The sequence below is a fragment of the Notolabrus celidotus genome, chromosome 18 (assembly GCF_009762535.1).
Source record: "Notolabrus celidotus isolate fNotCel1 chromosome 18, fNotCel1.pri, whole genome shotgun sequence".
In the NCBI taxonomy this organism is placed as follows: Eukaryota; Metazoa; Chordata; class Actinopteri; order Labriformes; family Labridae; genus Notolabrus; species Notolabrus celidotus.
Window position 1 is genome coordinate 24,577,867 of NC_048289.1, and position 22,449 is coordinate 24,600,315.

Below are 22,449 nucleotides of genomic sequence, written 5' to 3' on the forward strand. Positions count from 1 at the left end.
TCTATTACAATTTCATTTAAAAAAAGGCTTTTAAAAAGTTTTTCGGCCTTTTCGGTCTTTTTAATTTTATAGCATTATTCATAATGACGTTGGCAGGTTTGTACACGTGCATAAAATGCAATGGAATAAAAGATCATATGTATTTTTGCTGGGATTTGATTCTGAAATGAAGAAATAATGTCGCGTAATATCCGAATTTACCGGCGTATTCACAAATTCCGACTCTCCAAATCTCACTTTATTTCCAACAGCATCAGTATCGATCATTGCATTTCCCATGTAGCATCCCCTCCACACGACACAGGACTCATTGGCGTCTGTGACACTGTTTGAATGTGCACTAGTGAGTGAAAAGCAGCAGACAACATGACCATTAGAAACGCTCTTCGTGATCATGGACAGAGGTATCGACCACGGATGGCATGTCTCAAGAAGGTAGGCTTCCCTTTATCATCAGAGATGCTGATCACAGCCCTGCTCAGGTTTGTAGACGATACCTGAAGACGCACCTAATGATGGGTCAGTTTTATGGGTTCTCCAACCCAGTGATTGGACTGTCTGCAACCTCACTAAACCATGGTTCTAACGACAATTACATGAAAACTGCGTCTCATACAATTGTTTGTATTCTAGTCAAATCGTGGTTTCTTTGTATTTTAATGTGTAGGTTTTTTTGGTTGGACATTTTTGCACAATAACAAAGCTTACAGTCTATTTGGACCAAATCTAAATTTTATGAAAAACAAAACAGAAAAACTAAGAAATATGTCCTTATGCATGCAAATCTGTATTTGGTTATCAGATCCACTAGAGTAAATTAGAAAATACAATTTCAAAACCATGCATTCATAAATAAACGCAAGGGAAGCCATCAAAACAATCAGATGTCATGCTGATTTTATTGCACTCTCTGTCAAATCAAATGTTAGTTTCTGTTTTGTTGCAACCTTTTCACAGTGATAAGGTCGTTCTAGTTAATAAGCATTAAGCCTGGATCAGTATCAGTGTGTCCAACCATACCAACCAGTCTCTGGAGAGAGGTTAATCCAGACACTGTGTATTGAAAACAACAGACTCAGGCTGGATTCATCATCTTATGTTTAATTCAATTACTCACAAAGCATAATAATTTTTCACAAAGATGTAACTAAGAAAACATTATGCTGGGAATAATTATGATAATAGCCCCATCATTTATACAAATCCTAGAGTCCATTACCAGATGTAGCACTCCTAATGTCATACTTTCTGGGGGAGTGCTCACAGAGAGCTAATAGAGCTAATTTCCAAGAGAACTTCGTGTTACGGTTCATGAAAGCCCACTTTGGCCCATCTCAGCCCGGAGCTTATGGCCTTTCCAGGATGACTTCAAAGCACAAAGCCACTTCAAACGGGCCCGGGAGTCATCTGCGCACACATACACACAAACAGTCTCTCCTCCTCTTGCATGCAAACTGAATAAATGCCCTGTCTTGCTGTCCAGTACACACCTGAGCTGCACACAGGATCTGCTGTGGGGGCTGTGGGATTAGATGATATGATAACCAAAAAAAACAAAAACAGTTTACCAGGTGGTGACTCACCACACCACCCACACAAGCTGAACAAAAGCCAAGAGATCAGGGCATAAAACACAGGGTTCATCTAACCTCTCGCCCTGTTTTAATGTGGTTGTTGGGCTGAGAAGCTGATCTCTCAAATATCAACTATTGTCTAACTAGATGTATCAATTGCAAGGATTGATTGAGTGCCGTCATTTCCCACCATGACACAGCCTCATACTATGAAATATAAGAAGTTATTCATTATTTTCAGCCATTGTTCTCGGTTGTCATACTCAGGATGGTAAGCTCAAATGCTAACAGTAACAATGCACTGCTGTGTTCAGGCTTATAAGAGTGGATTCAGGGTTTGTGACATGTGTTTCCAATCCACCACCTCCAATTTGATCAGCAAATAAAAAGACAACGACTTGTAAAAATATGAAGGAAGGGCTAGTCATATTTCAATTAAAACAATATATATATTTTAACCTTTTAGCTAAGACCAGACAGCAGCTACTGTATCCAACCAGCCACTGCATAATATTATAGATAGCTGGGTTGTGTCCAAAAGCTAACTGTGATGTAGTTTCAGACATTACAATCCAGAGGGTGTTAGCTATGATCAAAATATAACATAATTAATGGTAGCTTGAAGCAAAATACTAGTAAACGGTCATTATAGCTTGTTAGCTTGAAATGTTAGCATACATTATGTTACCTAGCAGTTGTTTGAGTGCTAGTATTCAGTTGTTATCCAAGGGCAGTTAGAATTATTTAGCCTCAGATTATTAGCAACCATAACATATAATAACACAAGCTTGGAACAAACCATTAGCTACTGCAGGGGTTCCAAAAGTGTGGGTCGGGACCACCAATGGGGGGTCGCGAGATGTCTTCCAGATTCTTATTTTTTTTTTAAGCAATCTAAATTAGCTTATTTTACCCAATATTGTAAAAAATATAGACAAAAATAGTAGTTACATTTGAAACAAAACCCTGCAAATAAGTACATTTAATTAGTTTTCTTCCTTTCTTTGTTGCCAGATGACTCCTAAAGTTAGGGTTAGCTAACAGTTAATTTACAAAAGGATCAGTAGTAGCAGGTTAATTCACAGCAGCACAGGAAACACAGCCACATGTGCATGTAGGTAAACTCATTTTGAAGTCTGAAGCAACATATAACCACTTGGAGGGGGTCACAAGCCTTTGGCACCCTTATTTTGGGGGTCCTGGGCTGAAAAGTTAAGGAACCCCTGAGCTACTGTACTAGTTAGCTCAAATAATGTTATCTAGCAAGTACCTATATGCTAGTGCTAGCTGTTGTCTTTGAATGTAAAATGGCTCCAATAATTCCATACTAACAAAACACAATGTCGTAATGGATCAAATAACTAGCTTACATACTAGCTCAAACTCCTAGCTAACAAACATGTTAGCATGGAAAAATAACAACATACTTACAAGCTAATGTAACGTTAGCTTACAAATAGTGTTGGCAATTTCAATAATGCTAGCTTGGCACAACAAATAAGTAGTTAATATTAGCTACAATAAATGTTATGCTAGCTTATGAAATGTGATTTACAAACTGATTTACTGTTTGGCTTTTTCTAATGGTAGCTAATGTGTCATGGAATGTGGTGTCCACTTTGTGATCTGGCCATATTCATCTTAAGATTTTAACTTTTAACTGTCCTTTTAGTTGTTTATTGCTAAATGTTTGAAATGATAGTAATTGTCAAGGTCCCCTTTTTTGACCCTAAATTACAACTTGCCCTCCACCTCTTACTATACCATTACCTTACAAGTTAATCTGGATTTCTGTGGTTTACAACTAGTAATACATTAGTTTACATAGCTGCAGCATGTGAGCTGTTCACCATGAATCAGGTGCCAAAGCTTTGATTTCACATGCAACAGGTTGGTGGTGATTTGCATGATGACGCAATCGTATCCTTTACAGTGAATTATTTTAGATTTCACTTACAGCCTGACCCTCCTTTTGACTACTCGTTACAGTATGATCCGTAACAGTTTCCCTGCCTTTCACTGAACACTTAACCGGCTGTCAAACCAATCTGTCGGCATGGCCATGAACTATATTTGTGTTGCAGGCGGAGAAGGTGATACTGGAGATGCAGGACCCCAAAACAGGAGTGAAGTCACAGCCGCAGAGACTCGTTATCACAACGATACCGCATGCTATCACTGGTAAACACACACACACACACACACACCAACACAGAAACACACACAGTGATACACACTTGATGTAATTCAGTAGCTGGTTGAGTGATTGTACCCGCATAGTCTCAGTGGAAGATACCAGCGCCCTGGTATCAACAAACTCAAGAGCTACAGATTAAATCTCCATGACAACACCCGCAGACTCAGAATCATGGAGAGAGAAAAGTAGGAGGTGAAGGAGGAAGAGGAGGAAGAGGATGATGGTTGAGGGGGTGAGAAGAGGAAAAGAGCAAGAAACAGAGACAGGAGCAGAAGGAAAAGCAAGAAGTGAGTGAGAAAGAGTTGGAGGTGGAGGAAGAGGAGGAGGAGGTGGAGGAGGCAGAGGAGAAGAGAGGGAACCCAGACTGTTACGTCATTTCTGAGCTCTGAATCCAGGCAGGTTCAAACAGCTGAATGAATTAAACAGAGAAAACATGCATACTGCTTCTCTTCTCTACTGCATATCTCTTATCTTCTCACCCTCCTCTACCAATCTCTCATTTTCTTCTCCTTTCTATTCTTTTCTCCTCTCCATTCAGCACCTTTCTTTTCCTTTCCTTTCTCCTTTTCTTTTCTCTTGTCCTCTCCTTTTTCATTCCTCTCTTCTTGGAATCTTGCTTTTCTTCCATCTGCTATTGTTTTGTCCTTTTTCTTCTCTTTTTCTCATTTCATCTCTATTTTTGCCTGTCTTCCCCTCTCTTGTCCCCTTTCTCTTCTCCTCTCATATCCTTCCCTTAATTATGAAAACCCTCATCTACTCTTTTTATTTCTTCTCCTTTATTTGTCTCCCATTTTCCCTTTCAACCCCTCCTCTCTGTCCTGTCATTTCTCCCTCTCTATTTTTCTTTTCTCTGGCTGCATATCCTCATTTTGTTCCTCTCCTCGTCTCTTTTTCTTTTCTTTTAATTTTCTCTACCTCACCTCCTCCCATCTCTTTTCTGATCCCTTTTCTTTCCTTTCCTCTCTTTTTATGTCCTTCTGTCCTCTCCTTGACTTCCTTCCCTTTCCTCTTTCTTTCTTGTAATTTTGACTCAACAGACCCCTTCCCCTCCTCTTCCTCCTCCTCTTCCTCCATCTGTCCTTACATTTTCTATAGATGTTCTCAGGCTTTAAACAGTCGCGGTGTATCTAAGGGCGGAATGACATTTGGATGCTCACACCCACATATGCTCTACCTACACGTTCCATCAAACCTTCTTTCTTGACGTTCGCTGTCAGAGCTTCTTTGTGCAGTCAGTGGCGGTGCATATTATCTCACCTCTGCCTCATCCTTTCTATCTTTTCTCCTCAGGTGAAGACATAATTGCTTGGTTAGCTGACAGACTTCAAATAGACGCACAAGGTGAGAAATGAGTCATCTAATGTTGTTCGTACGGTATGCAGAATGTCAGCTGTGTGTGTGTGTGTGTGTGTGTGTGTGTGTGTGTGTGTGTGTGTGTATGTGTGGTAAAATCCTTTTTAAGTTAGCTCTATTTTGTCCTTTTACATTTTAAGTAAATTATGTGAACTTTTCTCCCAAGTGGATATGAGAAAAAGGCTGTTCAACTCCTCTCCCTCCCTCTCTCTCTCTCTCTCTCTCTCTCTCTCTCTCTCTTTCTCTCTTTCTCTCTCTCTCTCTCTCTCTCTTTGTTGTCCTTCAGAGGCGAGGAGTTTTGGCTCCATGCTGGTGGCGTTAGGATACATCTACCCCATTCAAGACCACAAACGTTTAGTGATCAAACCAGATGCATCCCTCTATCGCTTCCAGGTAAACACAACACATCTTCAAACCTCGGCAAAGAAAACATCCGACGCATTTTAGCTTGATGTTGCTAAAAATGCTAATTCCTCATAAATGCTCTCTAATTATAGTGACTTACTTGATGAAGCTTGCTTGTTAGTAACGTTGGTGCTGCTACTTGACAGACAAAGACATCCCTCTTTGCATTTCCTCTTGAATTAAGCACACAGTCACTTCTGAGAAGATAATTAAGGCTAAATTCAGTCATTATTTTCATCACTGGTTAATCTGTTTGTCACTTTTTGATTAGTGGGTTGATTTTTAAACATTAATTATGTTTAAAGAAGAAGAGAAATGTCATTTTAAGAAGCTAGAGAAGCTTTTTCCCTTTTATAAATAAGTCATCATTATCATTAATGATGAACTGATTCTTGATGTTTTTCTTCGACTCAAATTGGTGTTTTCCATGTATATCTGTATTTAATTTTTGGTTCCTCAACCAAAAATCAGTGCAGACATCCAGAGAGTCCAAGGTACATATTCGATATTAAGTTTAAAAATTAATGACCAGGTTAATTTAAAACACTGTAGTGACCTGTTTTTTAAGTCTATTTATATTTACTGATGAGCAACTGATTAGAGATTTTCTACCAGATCCTTATTCGCCATCAGAGATTTTTTAGTCTTAATTGATTATCTGCCCTACAGTCAGAGCAAACATAGACTTTTGGGAATATATAAGATAAAAAAAAAAGGTTGAAAAAAAAGTTTTTTGAGTCTTTTACTTCACTAGTTTGGATGACAAGTTATTAAGTTCCTACCATAGACTGTATAATTGATGGAAGTAGTATCCGTGACGTCACCCATCAGTTCCTGAAGCGCTGTTTTGAAGCCAATCGTCTGCAAGTGCCATATTGGAAATGCTGACTCAACCAAACTGCTGTCGACCTAGTGTGAGGTAAAGAGGTGGGCTTTGAGCCTCCTCGCTAACAGCTCCAGTGTTCCCGCCTGTCAGTCGAGTCAGTCATGTCCTTAAATGGGCAAAACTCATAAGCTTATTACCTTCTGAACCATCAGGTAGAAAAAAATCACCCCCGTAGTGCGTGTGCCGATAGTGAAATTAGCTCCTCAGACCGAAGCCGTTTTTTTAACCAGGCTGTAAACATGTTTATTATTGCTTCAAAGATCGTCTTATTTAATGGGTGTGTATGTGGTTTCCGGTGTTTCTGCAGCCAGCCTCAAGTGGACGCTTAATGAATTGCAGTTTTAGCACTTCTGCATGAGCTTCATATTTTGAGACCGGAGGTTCCTACTTTATCCTTTTGATTTATTGATAAACCTCTGATTTTGTTTATTCAAATAGTTTGATTTGCAATTTTTTCCTTGGTTGCTGATTTTCCTTAGTTGTTATTCTTTCCATTAGTTAAAGTCTCGTCCCCTTTTTTCTATTTCGTTGATTTGTAGTGAACAAATTAGGTGATGACTGGTGACACTCTTTCTAAGTTGTTCTTTCAGTCTTTTCAAAATGTTTGCTTGATGAAGGTCTAGTACCAAAACGTTGCCATTTAACTTTTTATTTTATTTTATGAATGAGTTAAAGGTCAGTTGTTGCATAATTTGGAAAATATCTTTTGTTGAATGAGTCAACACTAATTTTGCTTATTCATCCAAAAAGCTTGATTTGCTCAAATAAAGACGTATTGGTTGCCTGAGCAATGATAAATATACACCTATCTTAAATTCTGGCCTTTGACAAGCAAATCCAGCTTAACCAATTCTGGCTTTATGTCTATTTTGTCCTTCTCAGACACCGTATTTCTGGCCCACGCAGCAGTGGCCTGTTGAGGATACAGATTATGGTGAGCAAACAGAGTTGGTTATGTTAACTAAGTTCTCCTGTTCTTAAGTTAACACTCTTTTTGTTCCATGTTGAAGCGATCTATCTGGCGAAAAGAAACATACGTAAGAAAGGACTCCTGGAGCTGCATGAGCAGGTGAGACCAACTCTGACTGAGCTGTAAGTGAGACATCTTGTGTGCTGGCATTTTCTCAGGTGTTATTTAACATCCACAGGAACAGTATAACCGTCTCCACAAGTGGATGAATCATAAATGGGATTTCATAGTGATGCAAGCAAAAGAACAGTACAGGTGGGTGTGAAAATAAAAAAACACACGGAGACATCGCTCCAATTTAAGATCGTGAAAGTGTTACGATGCTGTGGTTCGTGATTTTCAGGGCTGCAAAGGAGAGGAGGAAACCAGACCGTGTGGTGTTTGAGTGCCAGGAGAGAGCGTACTGGGTGGTTCATAGACCTCCGGTGAGAATACACACACACATACAGTACACAAGGAATGAACACACGCTTGGATAGCAATCAGACTTATAGCACACACGCAGGATGGGGCTTCATGTAGATAACAGTGAAGTGACAGCAGACAGGGAGATCTGAAAATAAATTGCACTCCACCTCTTTACTTCCCAGGGTATCTAATTATCTCCACCCATGATGCCTCATTACCAGTACATGTCCAGTCAGAGGAAAAGGGCATGTCTGATTAATATTTCACGCTGCATAGGAGAAAGTAGTGCCATCATCTGCACCTTATGCTGGCAACGTTGTGAGTCTTGAGTTTCACCCTGGGATTATGGGTCCAAAGACGCCCACGGTACCCAGAGGCTCGTGGGTCACTCAATGTCTTTTGGTTTGAGGGACTTTTAACCCTTTCAAATTAGAGTGGGAATACTCAAATTAGAGTGGGAATACATTAACATATGTCCTGCCCATAGACTGTATAATAAATAGACGTAGTATATGTGACACCAACCATCTGTTCCTGAGGCGCTGTTTTGAAGCCAATCGTCGGCAGCTGCCATATTGGACATGCTGTCTCGACCTAACTTTGTCAGAGCTAGTGTGAGGTAAAGAGGCAGGCTTTAGCCTCTTTGCTAACAGCTACAGGGTGCCCACCTGTCAATCAAGTCAGGCATGCCCTTATTTGGGCAAAACTCGTAAGTTTAATATCTTGAAAAATAAGAAGTTATAAAAAAATTCACCCCCATGTACAGTGTGTGCCGATAGAGAAATTAGCTATTCAGACCTAAACGGTTTTTTTTAACCAGGCTGTAAACATGTTTATAAATGCTGCAAATATCGTCTTTTTTGAATGTGTGTGTATGTGGTTTACGGTGTTTCTGCGGCTGGCCTCAAGTGGACGCTCGATGAACTGCAGTTTTTAGCACTTCCGCATGGCCTTCATAATTTAAGACAGGAGGTTGACACTTGGTCCTGCCTCATTCCATTAGCATGAGACCGTATGCCAGATTGCAGTTCTTAGTTATTGCAATAAAAGCATTCACAATAAACTCAACTCAACTCAACTTTATTTATATAGCACCTTTCATACATAAAAACATGCAGCCCAAAGTGCTTCACAGAATAACAGAGAGACAGAAAACAATGGTAAAATTAAAAAAGGCATGATTATAAATGAAATACTTAAAAATAAAAGAAAATCAATTCAGTAAAATTAATAAAATAAGTAAGAGTGGAAAGAAAAGTTAAAGATAAGGTAGAGTTAACCAGATGAGATGAACACAAGAAATAATTAGATAAATAAATAATTACATCAAACACATCGCAAAAGTATGAATTTATTCCAGTAAATGATACACGTTATTTTATGTAACCAAGCTATGCGACCAAGCTGTTTTTAACTACTGGATGGAGGCTTCGGTATAATTGTAATGCTTTAATACCATTATGATGCAGTCAGATCAAGCAGCAACCCTCAGTGTTAAAAGATGAAGCCAATGCAAAAGTGCCAAAAACTGCAGTTCCTCAACTGTCCACTTGAGGCTGTCTCCAAAAGCCAAAAAAATCCCCATTAGTTCAATACTGAACATGATGTCAACATTTCTCAACAAATTGAAACATAAAGAAACCTGATGTCTTATCTATGTCAATATACAGTTTATGTTGTTTCAGGCAAAATATATTTAATCTTTAAATATACAGTATATATAACCATTATAAAAAAAGCTTTCATTTTTATTTTTTTATTTTCAATGAGTAATCAGATTTTCACTGTCCTCAATAGGTGTTTTAAGCAGGACTTATTAACTTTATCTGAACTGCAACCAGAAAAGACATTTTTATATATCTATTTACTGATTATAGGAACCTGGTAAATTTCAAGAATAGTGTGACAAAAGCACAAGAAGATTCAACTGAAGCAGACTAGCATGATTTAGAGCAACATCCATGTAAAGTTTGCCAACATAAGCTAACATAAGCCAACATAAGCTAACTATTCATATCAGAAAAATCCAGGCTGTTGCAGCGAATGCTCTAATTTTATTCAACTGTGAAAAGGTCATTTTAAAATGTTTTGTTTCATTTGGGAGAGGAAGATTGTGTATTTTCAGGGACAGTAGAGACCCAAAGCTCGTCTTTGCCCCAGGGCCCCTAGTAGAGTGACATTTTTCCAGCTAAGAAAATATCATAGTTAAAGGACAGACTGATGCTGAGTACAGATACATGAAATTTCAAGTTTGCATATGTTTTAAAGACACAACCTGTTGTACTTGCACTGTGAGTTAATCAAAAACACACTTTACACATGACTTGTCATCTTGTCCAGATGGTCAGGAAAAGTGAGACACATTAGCAGCCTACGTTTAGCATTTCAGAACAGCCATCTGCTGTCATTGATAGTCCTTTGGTTAACACATGTTGTGGTGTTTGTGTTGCTTTTGTCGGTGTGTGTTTTTATGTGAAGCCAGGGACAGTGAGCGCCATGGACTATGGACTGGATCGACGGATAGATCCTAATGCAGAGGAGGTAACAGGTGAGTCTCTGCCTGACCTTTATGAACATAAATCCTGTCAGCTTATATTCAGTAAGAGGATTTGATGCATGAATCCAGGTGCAATATAGGCTGCCTATCTTCTTTCCTTTTCCTGTCTCCTGTTTCCTTATCTAACTCATCTTTTACTAACATTGATTCCTTCTTTTCTTTTCTCTTTTCTTCTCTCCTGCAGGCATTTCCATGGCTCTCTTTTGTATTCCATCTTTTATACTACGCCAACACCCACACACCACCAAGTTTTTCTCTGGCACATGCATTCCCTTTGTCTAAACCCTCACCTTGACTACTAAAAGCTACATGTGTAATCCTCAATGTAACCCAGACTTTAACCTTATTTCAACCTTTGAAGGTAACTCTGATGATTCAAGACGTGTTCTCAGATCTTTCAGAGCCCCTCTACATATGTAAAGCAAGCCTGTGTGCCTCCAGAGGGCGCTGTTTGAGTCTTATAATGGCCACGAGTGATGTCATTACAGTCAGCACCATGGTCCAAACTAAATGCATGATAAAGAGTTGGGATTTTATTACATTAGGTGCAACTAGCACAAAAATGTGTTCAAACCAAAATAAAGACAAAACTGTAGTTTTGATGTCTATGTTAATTTGGGTCCGTCAGATCAAAAGGAGCACAAAAAGTTGCAGCAAAACAATCGCTGTCATTTCTCAACTCATCACATCGGCTAGAGGAGATTTCTGTGATGAAAACTACCTTCAGGCGTTATGTTTAAGGGGAGTGCCTGTTCAGTTTTTCTCAGATGGGTCTCAGTTTCACTGTAAATAGTGATCCAAACAGAGGCTGCACTCTGGTTTCCAATTTAATTGCAAGTAATACACTGAAACTTTGCCCGACAACATCATAATGCTCATTTTGACCTAAAATGTCATGTTTTGTCTGAAAGAAGAGAAGAAAACAACTTTTAAAGTGCTAGATTACATTTGATTGATTATTTCTGATGCGTCCAAGGAAGTCGGAGAATTCTCAACACTGGCTTTCAGGATGCAGTGTCAAGTGGATTTTCTCAATGAATTTGAAATTTTATGAATTCATTCAAATGCTTGTTTGCATCATGTCATTTACAGTAAAAACAAATTGGTGTTACTCACCATGAATTTCTGTCTTGCTGTTGACCTTCAATGTAACTTGAATCACAGGCTGCAGATTCAGACTACAAAACAGTAAATGGGATAAAGATATGTCTTTGGTAGTGACTCACTGATACTGATACTTTCTTTATTTAACTGTGGGCTGTTTTCCCAACAGTGTTTTAGGCATACAATGTCAAATTGAGGGATTACATTTAAGGACGGCGTCACTATCAAAGAAGTCCTCACTGTTAATGTCAACAATGCATAATGTTGTTTGTCAGGTTCACATATACAAACACAAAACTACCCACGGCCCAATATCCTCCTTTGACTAAGTAAATGTCACTTTTTATTGAACCTTTTTTTTTTGATATGACACAATCTGTAATACAGTATTTTATTTATTTTTTCCCCCAGATGAAAACTCACATCTATTACGAGAAAGTCGTAAGTGCAATTCATCTGTTCATCTATCTATTTCTGACCTTTTCTAAATGTCTCCTCTCATATCAACACTTGTTAACCATTAGCAGTCATCCACTGAGACGTTATTTAATCTGTCGTCTCTCCTCTTCTTCCTGTAGATGATCTTTACCCAGCAGTCCATCATGAGGCCCAGAGTGAAGTCATCAGTGTCCATTGGCGCGTAAGCTGCTCCATCATATGACCACTCTGCTTGTATTTGTCTCACAACATGTCTTTAAATCACATACTAACATGTCACTTCATCACTGATGATAGTTTAGAGTCATGAGATGGAAACAGCTATGGCTGGATTGGTGACTTAATGAGTTATCAGGCTGCTTCAAGACATGGAAACATTTTTCACCACTAGGGATCACATTATAGTCAAGTCAAGTCAAGCTTTATTTATAAAGCACATTTAAAAACAACCTCAGTTGACCAAAGTGCTGTACAGTTATTAAGATACAATATAATCATACACAAATATAATAATAAATAAAAACAATAAAAGAATAGTAAGAGCTCATTATAAGTAAAATTAATTGTTAACTTATTTTTAGGGAAGTCTGTGAAATCACATTCTATTTGAATCTAGCCCAAGATCTGCAGCAGTGCAGGTTGAACAGGTGAACAGGTAAATCTTGAATGGTTGAATGGACATTGGTTTGGGTCTGTGCCCTCAAACTATTTTAGAGTATTTACTTGAACTATTGTAATTCAACTTTATTAAATATTAACAATAAAAAGACATGTCCAAAAGGCTTGGATTTAGACGTAAATGATTCTCTGGAAAAGAAGGAAAGTTGTCTTTACCATCAATTATTTCAGTAAAATATGTGAAATTCTGTGAGCGCAAAACCGCCAACAACACTGTGAATACAAAGTCTCATTTAATACAACTTGAGTTTTATTGTCTGGCTGGCAGCATATGTTGCTCCAAAACGTGTGTATGTCATTCAACATTAATGTTACTTTTCCGCGGTGGTTTCCAAAAAGAAAAGTTTTCGTCCAACTGAAGGGAAATGAGCTTGGGCCCAGAGAAGTTGCGTACGTTTCTGGATCGTACTTACATATAGTTTCCTTTTTGCATGACAGCTTGAATTTGTGCCCCAACTCATGGAAGTACTGAAAGTCAGAAGGGACTCATTTCTTTATCATTTAAAAAAATATTTAAGTTTCAGCAGCGTCAAAAAGCAGATGTGAAATTTGATTTGATCTGACCTGTGTGATCATGTTCCCCTGGTGTTGCTTTAGCTGTTGAGAATTCATTATCAATCAATCAATCAATCAATCAATCAATCAATCAATCAATCAATCAATCAATCAATCAATCAATCAATCAAGCTTTATTTATATAGCACACTTCATACAAATCAAATGCAACCCAAAGTGCTTTACAGCGATTGGAAAAACAAGAAAGAAGCAGAAGTAAAACAATGGCAAGACATATTAGACAGTAATAATAATGATAATAATAGAAATAGTACTAATAAAAATAAAAATAAAAATAGAATAAAATAGAGACTAAAATATAGACTAAAGTAGAGACCAATGCACACACACAATAAAATATGTTATTAAAATAAGTTAAAGCATCAAAATTAATTAAGAAACGATGAGAGTTGAAAATAAAACTAAGGCTAAAAATATCAATAAAAACTGAGTAGATAAATAAAATAAATAAATGAATGAATAGATAAATAAAAATAGAATAAGATAACAGTTAAAATTACTAAAATAATAAAGCAGCATTTAAATCAATATTACAGTAAAAGGTAAGTAATAAAATTGTTAAACCCCACGTAAAAGCCAGACTGAATATTTATGTTTTTAGTTTACGTTTAAAAGTCTCAATTACCATTGTTATGCGTTTTACAATTCAGAATCAAGTATCTAAAACATCTTAGTTATGACCTGAACTTCAGACATTTGATGTTTCTCAGTTCAGACTCTCTTCCCCTCTTCTCACAGGTTAGTGAAGTACTGTGCCACCTACAGCAGCCACGACCCGTTCCTCTCCAGGTCTCTTCCCAGCAACCCCTGGCTCACCGATGATGTCACGTACTGGACCTTGAGCATGCCTAAGTGAGTCAGCGGAGGATGATACATTATTTACGTTTTATTCAGTCAGGTTCAATCGAAGGTCAAACTTTGAATTGGCTTTTATGTGTTTCCTCCTCTGTGGTTTTATGTGTGTGTGTGTGTGTGTGTGTGTGTGTGTGTGTGTGTGTGTGTGTGTGTGTGTGTGACAGTGTGGAAATACCGACTAAAATGCGCGTGGAGAGGTGGACGTTCAGTTTCGGAGAGCTGCTGTCAGACCCTCGAGGACGAAATGACTTCAGACTCTTCCTGAAGAAAGAATTCAGCGGTATGATTGTTGTTTTAATTCATCCAGTGACAAACAATTAACTTATTTCACTTGAGATTTCTGTTTCCACTGATTTTTTTTGATCCATTCGATGCAGCTCTGTGTGTTTTAAAGGTGACATATCACGCTTTTTTCATCAATATATATTGGTCTAAGAGGTCCCCAAAACATGTCTTTAAAGTTTATGCTCAAAAAAACACTTTGAAATCAGATTTTGGCATGCCTGAAAAGCCCTCTTCTTCAGTCCTCCTCAGAACACTCTGTTTTCCCTCTGACCACGCCCCCTCAGGAAATGGATGTTCCTCGGCTGTCCAGCACGTTGATCTAATGTTTACATGTTGGCTGAATATACACGGCTGCTCAGAGATCACGTTACTTCAACCCTCTGAATCTGATCCAGAATCTGATCCTGACGGAGAGGCGCCTGTAGCAGGACCTTTCTGAAGGATTGGTCACAGATTTAGTGTTTCTTGTTGTTTTATTTGTCAGTATGTCGACGTGTGTCTTGGTACACAGCTACAGCTATGACATGTAGCTATGTAGCTATGCTAACTAGCGCTAGCACTTATCCATGACAAATAAAAATCATCCACTAGATCTTCAAATCTGCAGACGTGGGAGTAAAACCGACCTTTGTGTTTATTAAGACAGCCTACAACTAGCATGCCTCCCTCCTAAGCTCCTTGTTAGCACACATTTGTGCAGGTAATAAAAAACGGGGGGGGGATTCAGTATTATTTTATACAGTCTATGGGCTGAACAAGCTCCGAGCTCTGACTCCGTGACAGACCGGATATTGTTGTTACGTAACAAAAACACGGAAGTCTGAAACGGCTCGTTTCACACACATTTACAGAAAGGTGGAGAAATCAAAACAGGGGCAGAATGGATTTTTTTCATTCTCGGGGGGTTTGTAGACATGCCAGGGAAACATATTTCAGGTAGAGAACCATTAAAAAGTCCATTTGGCATGATATGTCACCTTTAATGTCTCCTTGTTTACTATTTCTGATCCATTGCAGGCGAGAACTTGGCATTCTGGGAAGCATGTGAAGATCTGAAGTGGGGCGCTGCTGCGACAGTGAGAGATAAAGCCGAGCAGATCTACAAGTAATGTTTTAATTCACTCTGCTTTAATCAGGTTTAATAAGCACCTCAAATCTTCTCCACCACTGATGCTGATGTTAAAGCCTTTCTTCTGTTTCTGTAACCTTTCTAATCCCAGGACTTTCCTGGCTCGCGGTGCTCCTCGGTGGATCAACATTGATGGAAAGACGATGGAAGTTACAGTGAAAGGCCTGAAACATCCACATAGATACGTGCTGGACCCGGCTCAAACTCACATCTACATGCTCATGAAGAAGGTCAGTGCACACTCAAACAGGTAGCTTCAAGAACAAGACAACAAGCTTGGACTTAGCATCACCAAAGACCCCCGGTTCAAGCTGAGTTTGTGTGTATTTTGTAGGACTCATACGGCCGGTACATGAAATCCCCAGTATTCAAGGAGACGTTGAAGAAGGCGTTATGTCCTGAGGAGCACAAGTTCAGGTTAGTGATAGTTTGGAGTCATTTGTAATAAATTAAAGAGTCTTTTTTTGGATTGTTTTTAAGGTTCTGTTTCAGCTGATTTTGAGCTTTTGTCAACCATTTTCATCCAGTTAAAAAAAAACTCAAATCCCAATAAATCAGAACATAAGTCTGACACTGTTTTTTCTCTACTTTTCATCCCATCCTCCATCATTCTTGATTCCCCTTTTCACCTCGTCTCTCAGTCAAACTCAGCTGGAGCAGAATGCGAGGAACAGAAGGCCAAGTCCCAGCCCCATCGTCCTCCGCCAGCAGGAGCTGGAGCACAAGGCCAAGATGGCCGCCAGTGTTGACATCACCCAGGTTATGAGCAAACTCAGCAAGCAGGGCAAGGAGGTGCCTCCTCCTCGTCCTCCCTCTAAGAGATAAAGATGTGATACTCGGATACTAATTAGTCATTTTATTTAGTTACATAGTTTATTAACTGATCATTTAAACATTTTAATGCAGTTTTAGTTTGACTTTAAAGCTACTATAAATAATTTAATAAAAACAGTGGATGTTAAGCGAGAAAGGTCTCACCAGTAGAGAATCATAACGGCGCTGCAGATTCCCTTTAACTCTGAGAGGCTATGAGGCGTCTTTTAGCTCATTGTTTTGGTATTAAAACCTAAACCTTAATGTTTTGCTGTTCTCATGGTGTTATGTTTTGCTGCTGCAGACAGCTGTTTTCTGCTTAATGCTTCCAACCTAGAAACCAATCAAATACAGAAAATTAGTGACTAGCTCACCAACAAAGAGGAGGATTCATCAGCTCACCAGTTATTTTCCAGCCAGTGATTTTGGACTAAAATCAACCAGGTGTTTCTTTGTATAAGCTGAATGTAAAAATAAAGCTGTTAGTGTTGTGTTCAGCTTGTTTCTGCTGCCCCCTGCTGGCCAAAAACTCAGCTTTTGTAGGTTTGATGACAGGTGCAAACATCCATAGACATACATGAATAAAATCTGTTTCATTCAGCTTTAGGTTAGTTTTAGTTTAACATGTATGAATGTCACTCTGATCCATCTCTGTTCATACGGCCTGTATGTCTTGTTTTTATCATGTGTGTTGTTTTTATCACCTGTTTGTCAAACAGCATCTGTACTGTGTGTTTCTCTTCTGTATGTCATCATTCATTAGCAAATAAAACAACAACAGATCACCTCATGTTCATCTGTTTGTCCTGAGTTATCATTCAGTCAATGTGGTAAGTACGTTTATTACGTCTGTCTTTCTTTCTTTCTTTCTTTTTTCTTGTTACTTTTTTTGCTTTCATTCTTTCTATCTTTCTTTCTTTCTTTCTTTCTTTCTTTCTTTCTTTCTTTCTTTCTCTATCTTTTCTTGTTAATTAGTATTTTTTTTCTTTCTCCCATTCTATCTGTCTTTGTCTTTTTTCTGTCTTTATTGATTTTTCTTTTTCCTTTCTAATGCTCCTTCTTTCTTTGTTGCTTTTTCTTTCTTTCATGCATTCTGTCTTTTTTCTTTCTTTCATTTTCTCTCTTTTGTCTGTCTTTCTTACGTTGTCTCTTTTTCTTGCTTTCTCTAATTTTATTCTTACTTCCATTCTACCTCTTTTTGTCCTCTTTCTTTCTTTAACTTTTTCTTTCTTTGTTTTTCATGCTTTATTTTTCTTATTCCTTCTTTCTAATCCTTTTGTTTCTTTCTTAACTTTTTTCCTCCTACTTTTCTATCATTTACTCTTCCAATTTTCCTTACTCTTATTTGTGTACATCTTTCTTAGTTTACCTTTCTTTCTCCATTAAGTCTTTATACCGCGCACCTACCTCTCCAAAAAGTGTTTTCTTTCATAACAATTGTTAATATTATAAATAGATGGTTTATTGTTTATTATACACATGCAATTAACCTTCACTGCATATTGCTAAACAATTGTCTACTTTTTTCCTCCCAATATAAAGTCATTCGTTAGGAAACGAACTCCATCTTACTCATGTCAGGATTAAGAAAAAGGAAGAATCATGACACATTTGAATACTTGGTGACAGAAAGATGATTCATTAAGGATTCACCTGTTTAGACTGTTTTTGACATTTTCCCTGACTTGTGCCTGTTACCCTTTGACCTCACAGCTGTGCCGCTTCACCACTCCTGTCCCCCACCTCGCTGTCTACTCCGGCATCACTGACTTCCCCTCTTCCACCACCTCGTCCTCTCTCCCTTTTCTTGCCAACACCCTGGTTTGTCAGTCCCCCATCAGCCTGGCGTTGGACAGCACATCGGCGTCTGAGCGGCGACCGGAGCCAAGTGGAGGCGAGGGCGAGGGGAACTCTGGGACTGGAGCCTCGGTGGTGGGTCATGTGTCCAAGTCTCGCATGGCTCTGTCTCTGCGTCGTCTACTGAAGCGAGGCTGCACCCCATCCAATATGTTCGCCAGCCTGTCGCCCAAATGCCACTCAGCTGCTGGGACGAGTAGCAGGATTCAGCCAATCAGCCCGGATCAACCAAGTCAGGCTCCACCGAGACGGATCGGCAAGTGAGTTTTGGACCAGAACAGGCACACTGAACTGAACTGCACAGAAAAACAGACCTGCAAGAAATATCTGTGATATAACCTTTCATTATTTCTTTCAGGTTTACAGTTATTGGCCCATTTACTGACTCCACTCAATTCTGGCATTTCAGCACCTTAAGCACATTGTTTTGGTTGTACATCAATTAAAACCTAGCTTCACCCTGACATGATCTCAAACTGTGTCCTTCCATTTCACACACCTGATAACAATCACCTTGGCCTTTTGTCCAAAACCTAAGTCAGCAGCCCAGTCTTTTTATTTCCCACTGCCTAACTTTCTTCTGATAGATCCCCCTGAATCTATCAGGTGCTTTCATAGAATATGGTTTTCAGTTTTTTCCAGATCAAAGTCGACATCCCTCCTGAGTGTCGGATCTACCCCATAGAGTCCGAGGATGAGGACGAGGAGCACAGAGCCGCCTCTCGGGGAGGAGGAGTGGGAGCCAAAGAGATCATCTGCCCCTGGGAGAGCCTCACCCCTCATAACGGGACCGGCTAACAGAGTAAACTCACACATGTCTATAAAAGATGGTGTTTTAAATCTGTCTGTCTGAGCTGGCAGATATGACAGTGAGCTGATAGAGAGAAAAGGTCTCGTAAGGATCAAATGTGGCCACAAACCAGTCTACAACACAAATACCAAACACCCTTACAGACTGACGCACAACATGTGGGAAATCTCAAGATGTGGCAGCAGACGTCACTGTAACATCTCTGTGTTGTTCCTCTTGCATCAAACACAGACTGCCGGTCGGCCTGGGGGTTTTATCCTACCTGCAGCATCATCTTATTTAAAATCGGACTTTAAAAACTGTAACTTGAAACACCAGTGTAGCCCCCAAATGCTAAGAAATGTAGACCACACAACAAAAAAGGTCCTTTACCTGAGTTTGGCTCGCATTTTTTACTTATTATTTTAAAATTCAGTATCTTTTTCTCTTAATTTAATTCGTTTTTTGGCTACTTGGCCGTTTCAAAGCTGCCTCAAACAGCCATGAATTAAAAGAAAACCCACAGTAAGCGTTAATGTTGTAATGAAGACTTCCTCTCAGGTTGTTAAAACTCTAAACAAGATATAATGAAATGAAAGTTGATTATAAAAATGCTTAAGACACACCCTTTGCCAGCACACAGAGATTGTGTTTGATCACATTTTCACATACTAGATGAAAGTAACATATTTAATACTCAAAACAAACTAGATTTTTGGTGAACTATTCCTTTAAAAACAGCCTTACTAACATAAACCCTGTACTGATGTGAGCTCCGGCTGAGCCAGCTGTTTACAGTGAATGTTGCTTTTGTCTGGCCCAGCTCAACACAGGACATCAGGGTCTGTGAACATCTAAAAGCTTTCGAACCTGAGCTGTAGCTTTCACATTCAAACCTCATTAAACCAACAGTAGCCCAGCAGCAGCAGCCTTACCCAACTTAACACACCTGATAAGAATGTGTTTTTTGGGATTCAGAAGTTTTTACAAAGCAGGCATGTGCACGGACAATTTCTGAGAGCAGGGCCACAAAATCACAAAAACTTTAAGGGCCTGTGTCCATTTACAGCGTTTTTTTTGAGCTTGCAGCGCCTTGCATACAAAACCAATGCAGTTCAGTGTCCTCACAGCAAAAATGCTCTCAGCACTGGACGTTGTTGTCGCTGTGCTGAAGTAGTTAAACTTATAGAACACTGCTGCACTCTTCAATAACACTTCTCCTGCACTGTCCAATCAAATTCACTGAAGGGACGGCTTAAAATGTCGCATGTCACATCATCACAGGAGAAACTAACTTGACATAGAAGTGCTGCAAGACAACTTTTATAACCCTGCAATCATAAGTGCATGTCAGAAGTACTCTAAAATTGAAGTTGTGGGTGCTTCCAGTGCAAACAAACAAACAAACAAACAAACAAACAAAACAGAAAATGGCGTAAATGGAAACAGGCCCTAAATGATGTAAAAAATTACAAAATAAAGTGTTTTTGTGATTGTCAGGTAGCTAAAAATAAAAGTTATGTTGATAAAGTCATAATACAAAATACATGTTTACATCCTTTTTTATACATACGCCAAAGCACACAGATATATTTAGACTGCCTGTGCACATACCTGCTGAAAATATAGAAAATGTATTTATATATTTAGAGTTATGATCTGTTTACTGGAGTAGAGATGTGTTTTTGTGCTGCTACATAGACTTAGATGCCTCATCCACAGTTTCCTTACCTCTGACACACTTTGTGAAATAGACTGATGTGCACTTTTCATAACTGAGGAGTGGCTGCATACTGAGGGTCAGCTGATAGTTTTGTATTTGGCTCCACTGCTGTTTTTGTACACTTTGTGTAGCGGTTGTGAACTGTACACTACCCTGAAAAGGTATTGATAGTTTTCTTACATGTTGCTGTAATTGGGATGTGGGGGCAGTAAAATGTGAATTAACTGTCAGAATGTATTTACCTTGATCATGTTTACAGAAGCAAGAATGTGAAAAACACCTTCAATTTGTTGTATTCGATTTGTACATTCCATGGCTTGTGTCAAGTGCCTCAATAAATGACTGTCTTAACATGAGAGCTGACTCCTTAAAGAGATGCTGATGTTGACTGAAGGGTTGGATTGTTTTAACAACTAGTCTGGACTACAATTTTGGTTTTATTTACCAATTTTTAACACTAGTTAAAGCAATAGTTTTTGAGATTTCTCTCATATTTACGTAGAACAGCCTGCTCTTAGAGCTAAGTCTCTCACCTTAGACGATTAACTATTTATGGATTTAACACCTTTAAAAGTTGGAGACAAATTTAGATTTTGGAAAACATTTCTACATTTAATAAAACAGAATGACATTAACAAAACATTTTTACCAGTTCTGAAACAAATTTACAAATGGAAGATTCTGACAAAAAGAAATGTACTAATGATTTTCAAAATAAAAGACGTCTGTAATATGAAAATGAGCAACAGCCAGGGAATTCATATATATTTGGCATTAACAACCCTGTTTCCACTTACATATTTTGATTCAGACTGATAAGAGAACACCTCAAAATGTGTTCCTGCCAATCACACTTGGATCTGATTTGGAATTTCAAAATAAATGTATATGCTAAATTTCCTATGATTTTATTCTGAAATTTCAAATCAGATCTAGCTGTGATTGGCAGGAACACATTTTGCGGTGTCAGTCTGAATCAAAATACTTTACTGGAAACTGTGTTGTTAATGGCAAATACATATTAATTCCCTGGCTGTTGCATATTTCATATCACAGACATCTTTTATTTTAAAAATCATTGGTACATACCTTTTCCGTCAGTTTTGGGGCTGGTAAAAAATGTACCGTAACTTCCATCTCACTGCTTGTAAAAGTGTTTCTCTTTTTATATATTTTTTTCCTTAAATGTGAATTTCTTTCCAACTTTGTACAACTGTTTCATCCCTTGTAAATTTGCACTGCGCTTCCCAGCCACCTTACAGAAGCCTGGATTTGTAAACAGAGCTGTCAATCATGATGTCACATCCTCTCCTTTTAGAATCATATAACTAATTAAAACTAGACTTCTCAGAAAAATGAACACCTAGACATAAATCAACATCATAAGAACTAACGTTAATGACAGATTCCAGGTTTGAGAACAACTTGTTTGACATGTATTGTAAATTTATAGTTTGGCCTCTGTTCCATCTGTTAACATTAAGGAGGCTGGGTCAATGACCTATACAGCAGCCAGTCAGCAGGGGGAGCTCTAAGTCTTTTGGGTTCATGGTCAGTGACCACTTAAGGTGTCCATTTTTATACACAGTCCACGGTCCAACAGCAGCCAAGCTGGTGTAGTAAAAATGATAAGCTGAAAGAAAGGCACTTGTGTGAGGCCTTTGGTGACTTAAGAACACAAGGGGCAAAATAAGAATTCAGAGAAGGGCCAACACATTTGAAAGAAGTTTAAAATCCAACAACAGACTATGTCCTTGAGAGACAAACTCCAATAAACATTTGTAAATAAACCATCTATATATACGCGTTAAAGGCGGGGCTAATCAGGGCAGGGCAAATAACAACAGTGGC

At 38.6% G+C, this 22,449-nt stretch overlaps 1 protein-coding gene across 2 annotated transcripts; it reads left to right on the top strand.

The window, feature by feature from the left end:
* Positions 1 to 271: 271 nt before the first annotated feature.
* LOC117829587 (regulator of G-protein signaling 9-like) lies at positions 272 to 20,954 on the top strand. Of its 2 annotated transcripts, XM_034707159.1 has the most exons (18): positions 272 to 435; positions 3,659 to 3,755; positions 5,062 to 5,112; positions 5,411 to 5,517; positions 7,298 to 7,349; positions 7,426 to 7,484; positions 7,564 to 7,640; positions 7,729 to 7,810; positions 10,272 to 10,334; positions 11,866 to 11,895; positions 12,033 to 12,094; positions 13,885 to 13,998; positions 14,166 to 14,281; positions 15,304 to 15,391; positions 15,507 to 15,645; positions 15,750 to 15,832; positions 16,057 to 18,345; positions 18,718 to 20,954. In XM_034707159.1, exons 1-17 carry the CDS (start codon positions 367 to 369, stop codon positions 16,238 to 16,240), a joined length of 1,473 nt encoding a protein of 490 aa, XP_034563050.1. In that variant the 5' UTR covers positions 272 to 366; the 3' UTR covers positions 16,241 to 18,345; positions 18,718 to 20,954. The 2 variants fall into 2 exon arrangements, with proteins under 2 accessions (XP_034563050.1, XP_034563051.1); XM_034707160.1 differs by lacking the exons at positions 272 to 435; positions 3,659 to 3,755; positions 18,718 to 20,954 and adding an exon at positions 3,945 to 4,058 and having other exon boundaries at positions 16,057 to 17,018.
* The last annotated feature ends 1,495 nt before the right edge of the window (positions 20,955 to 22,449 follow it).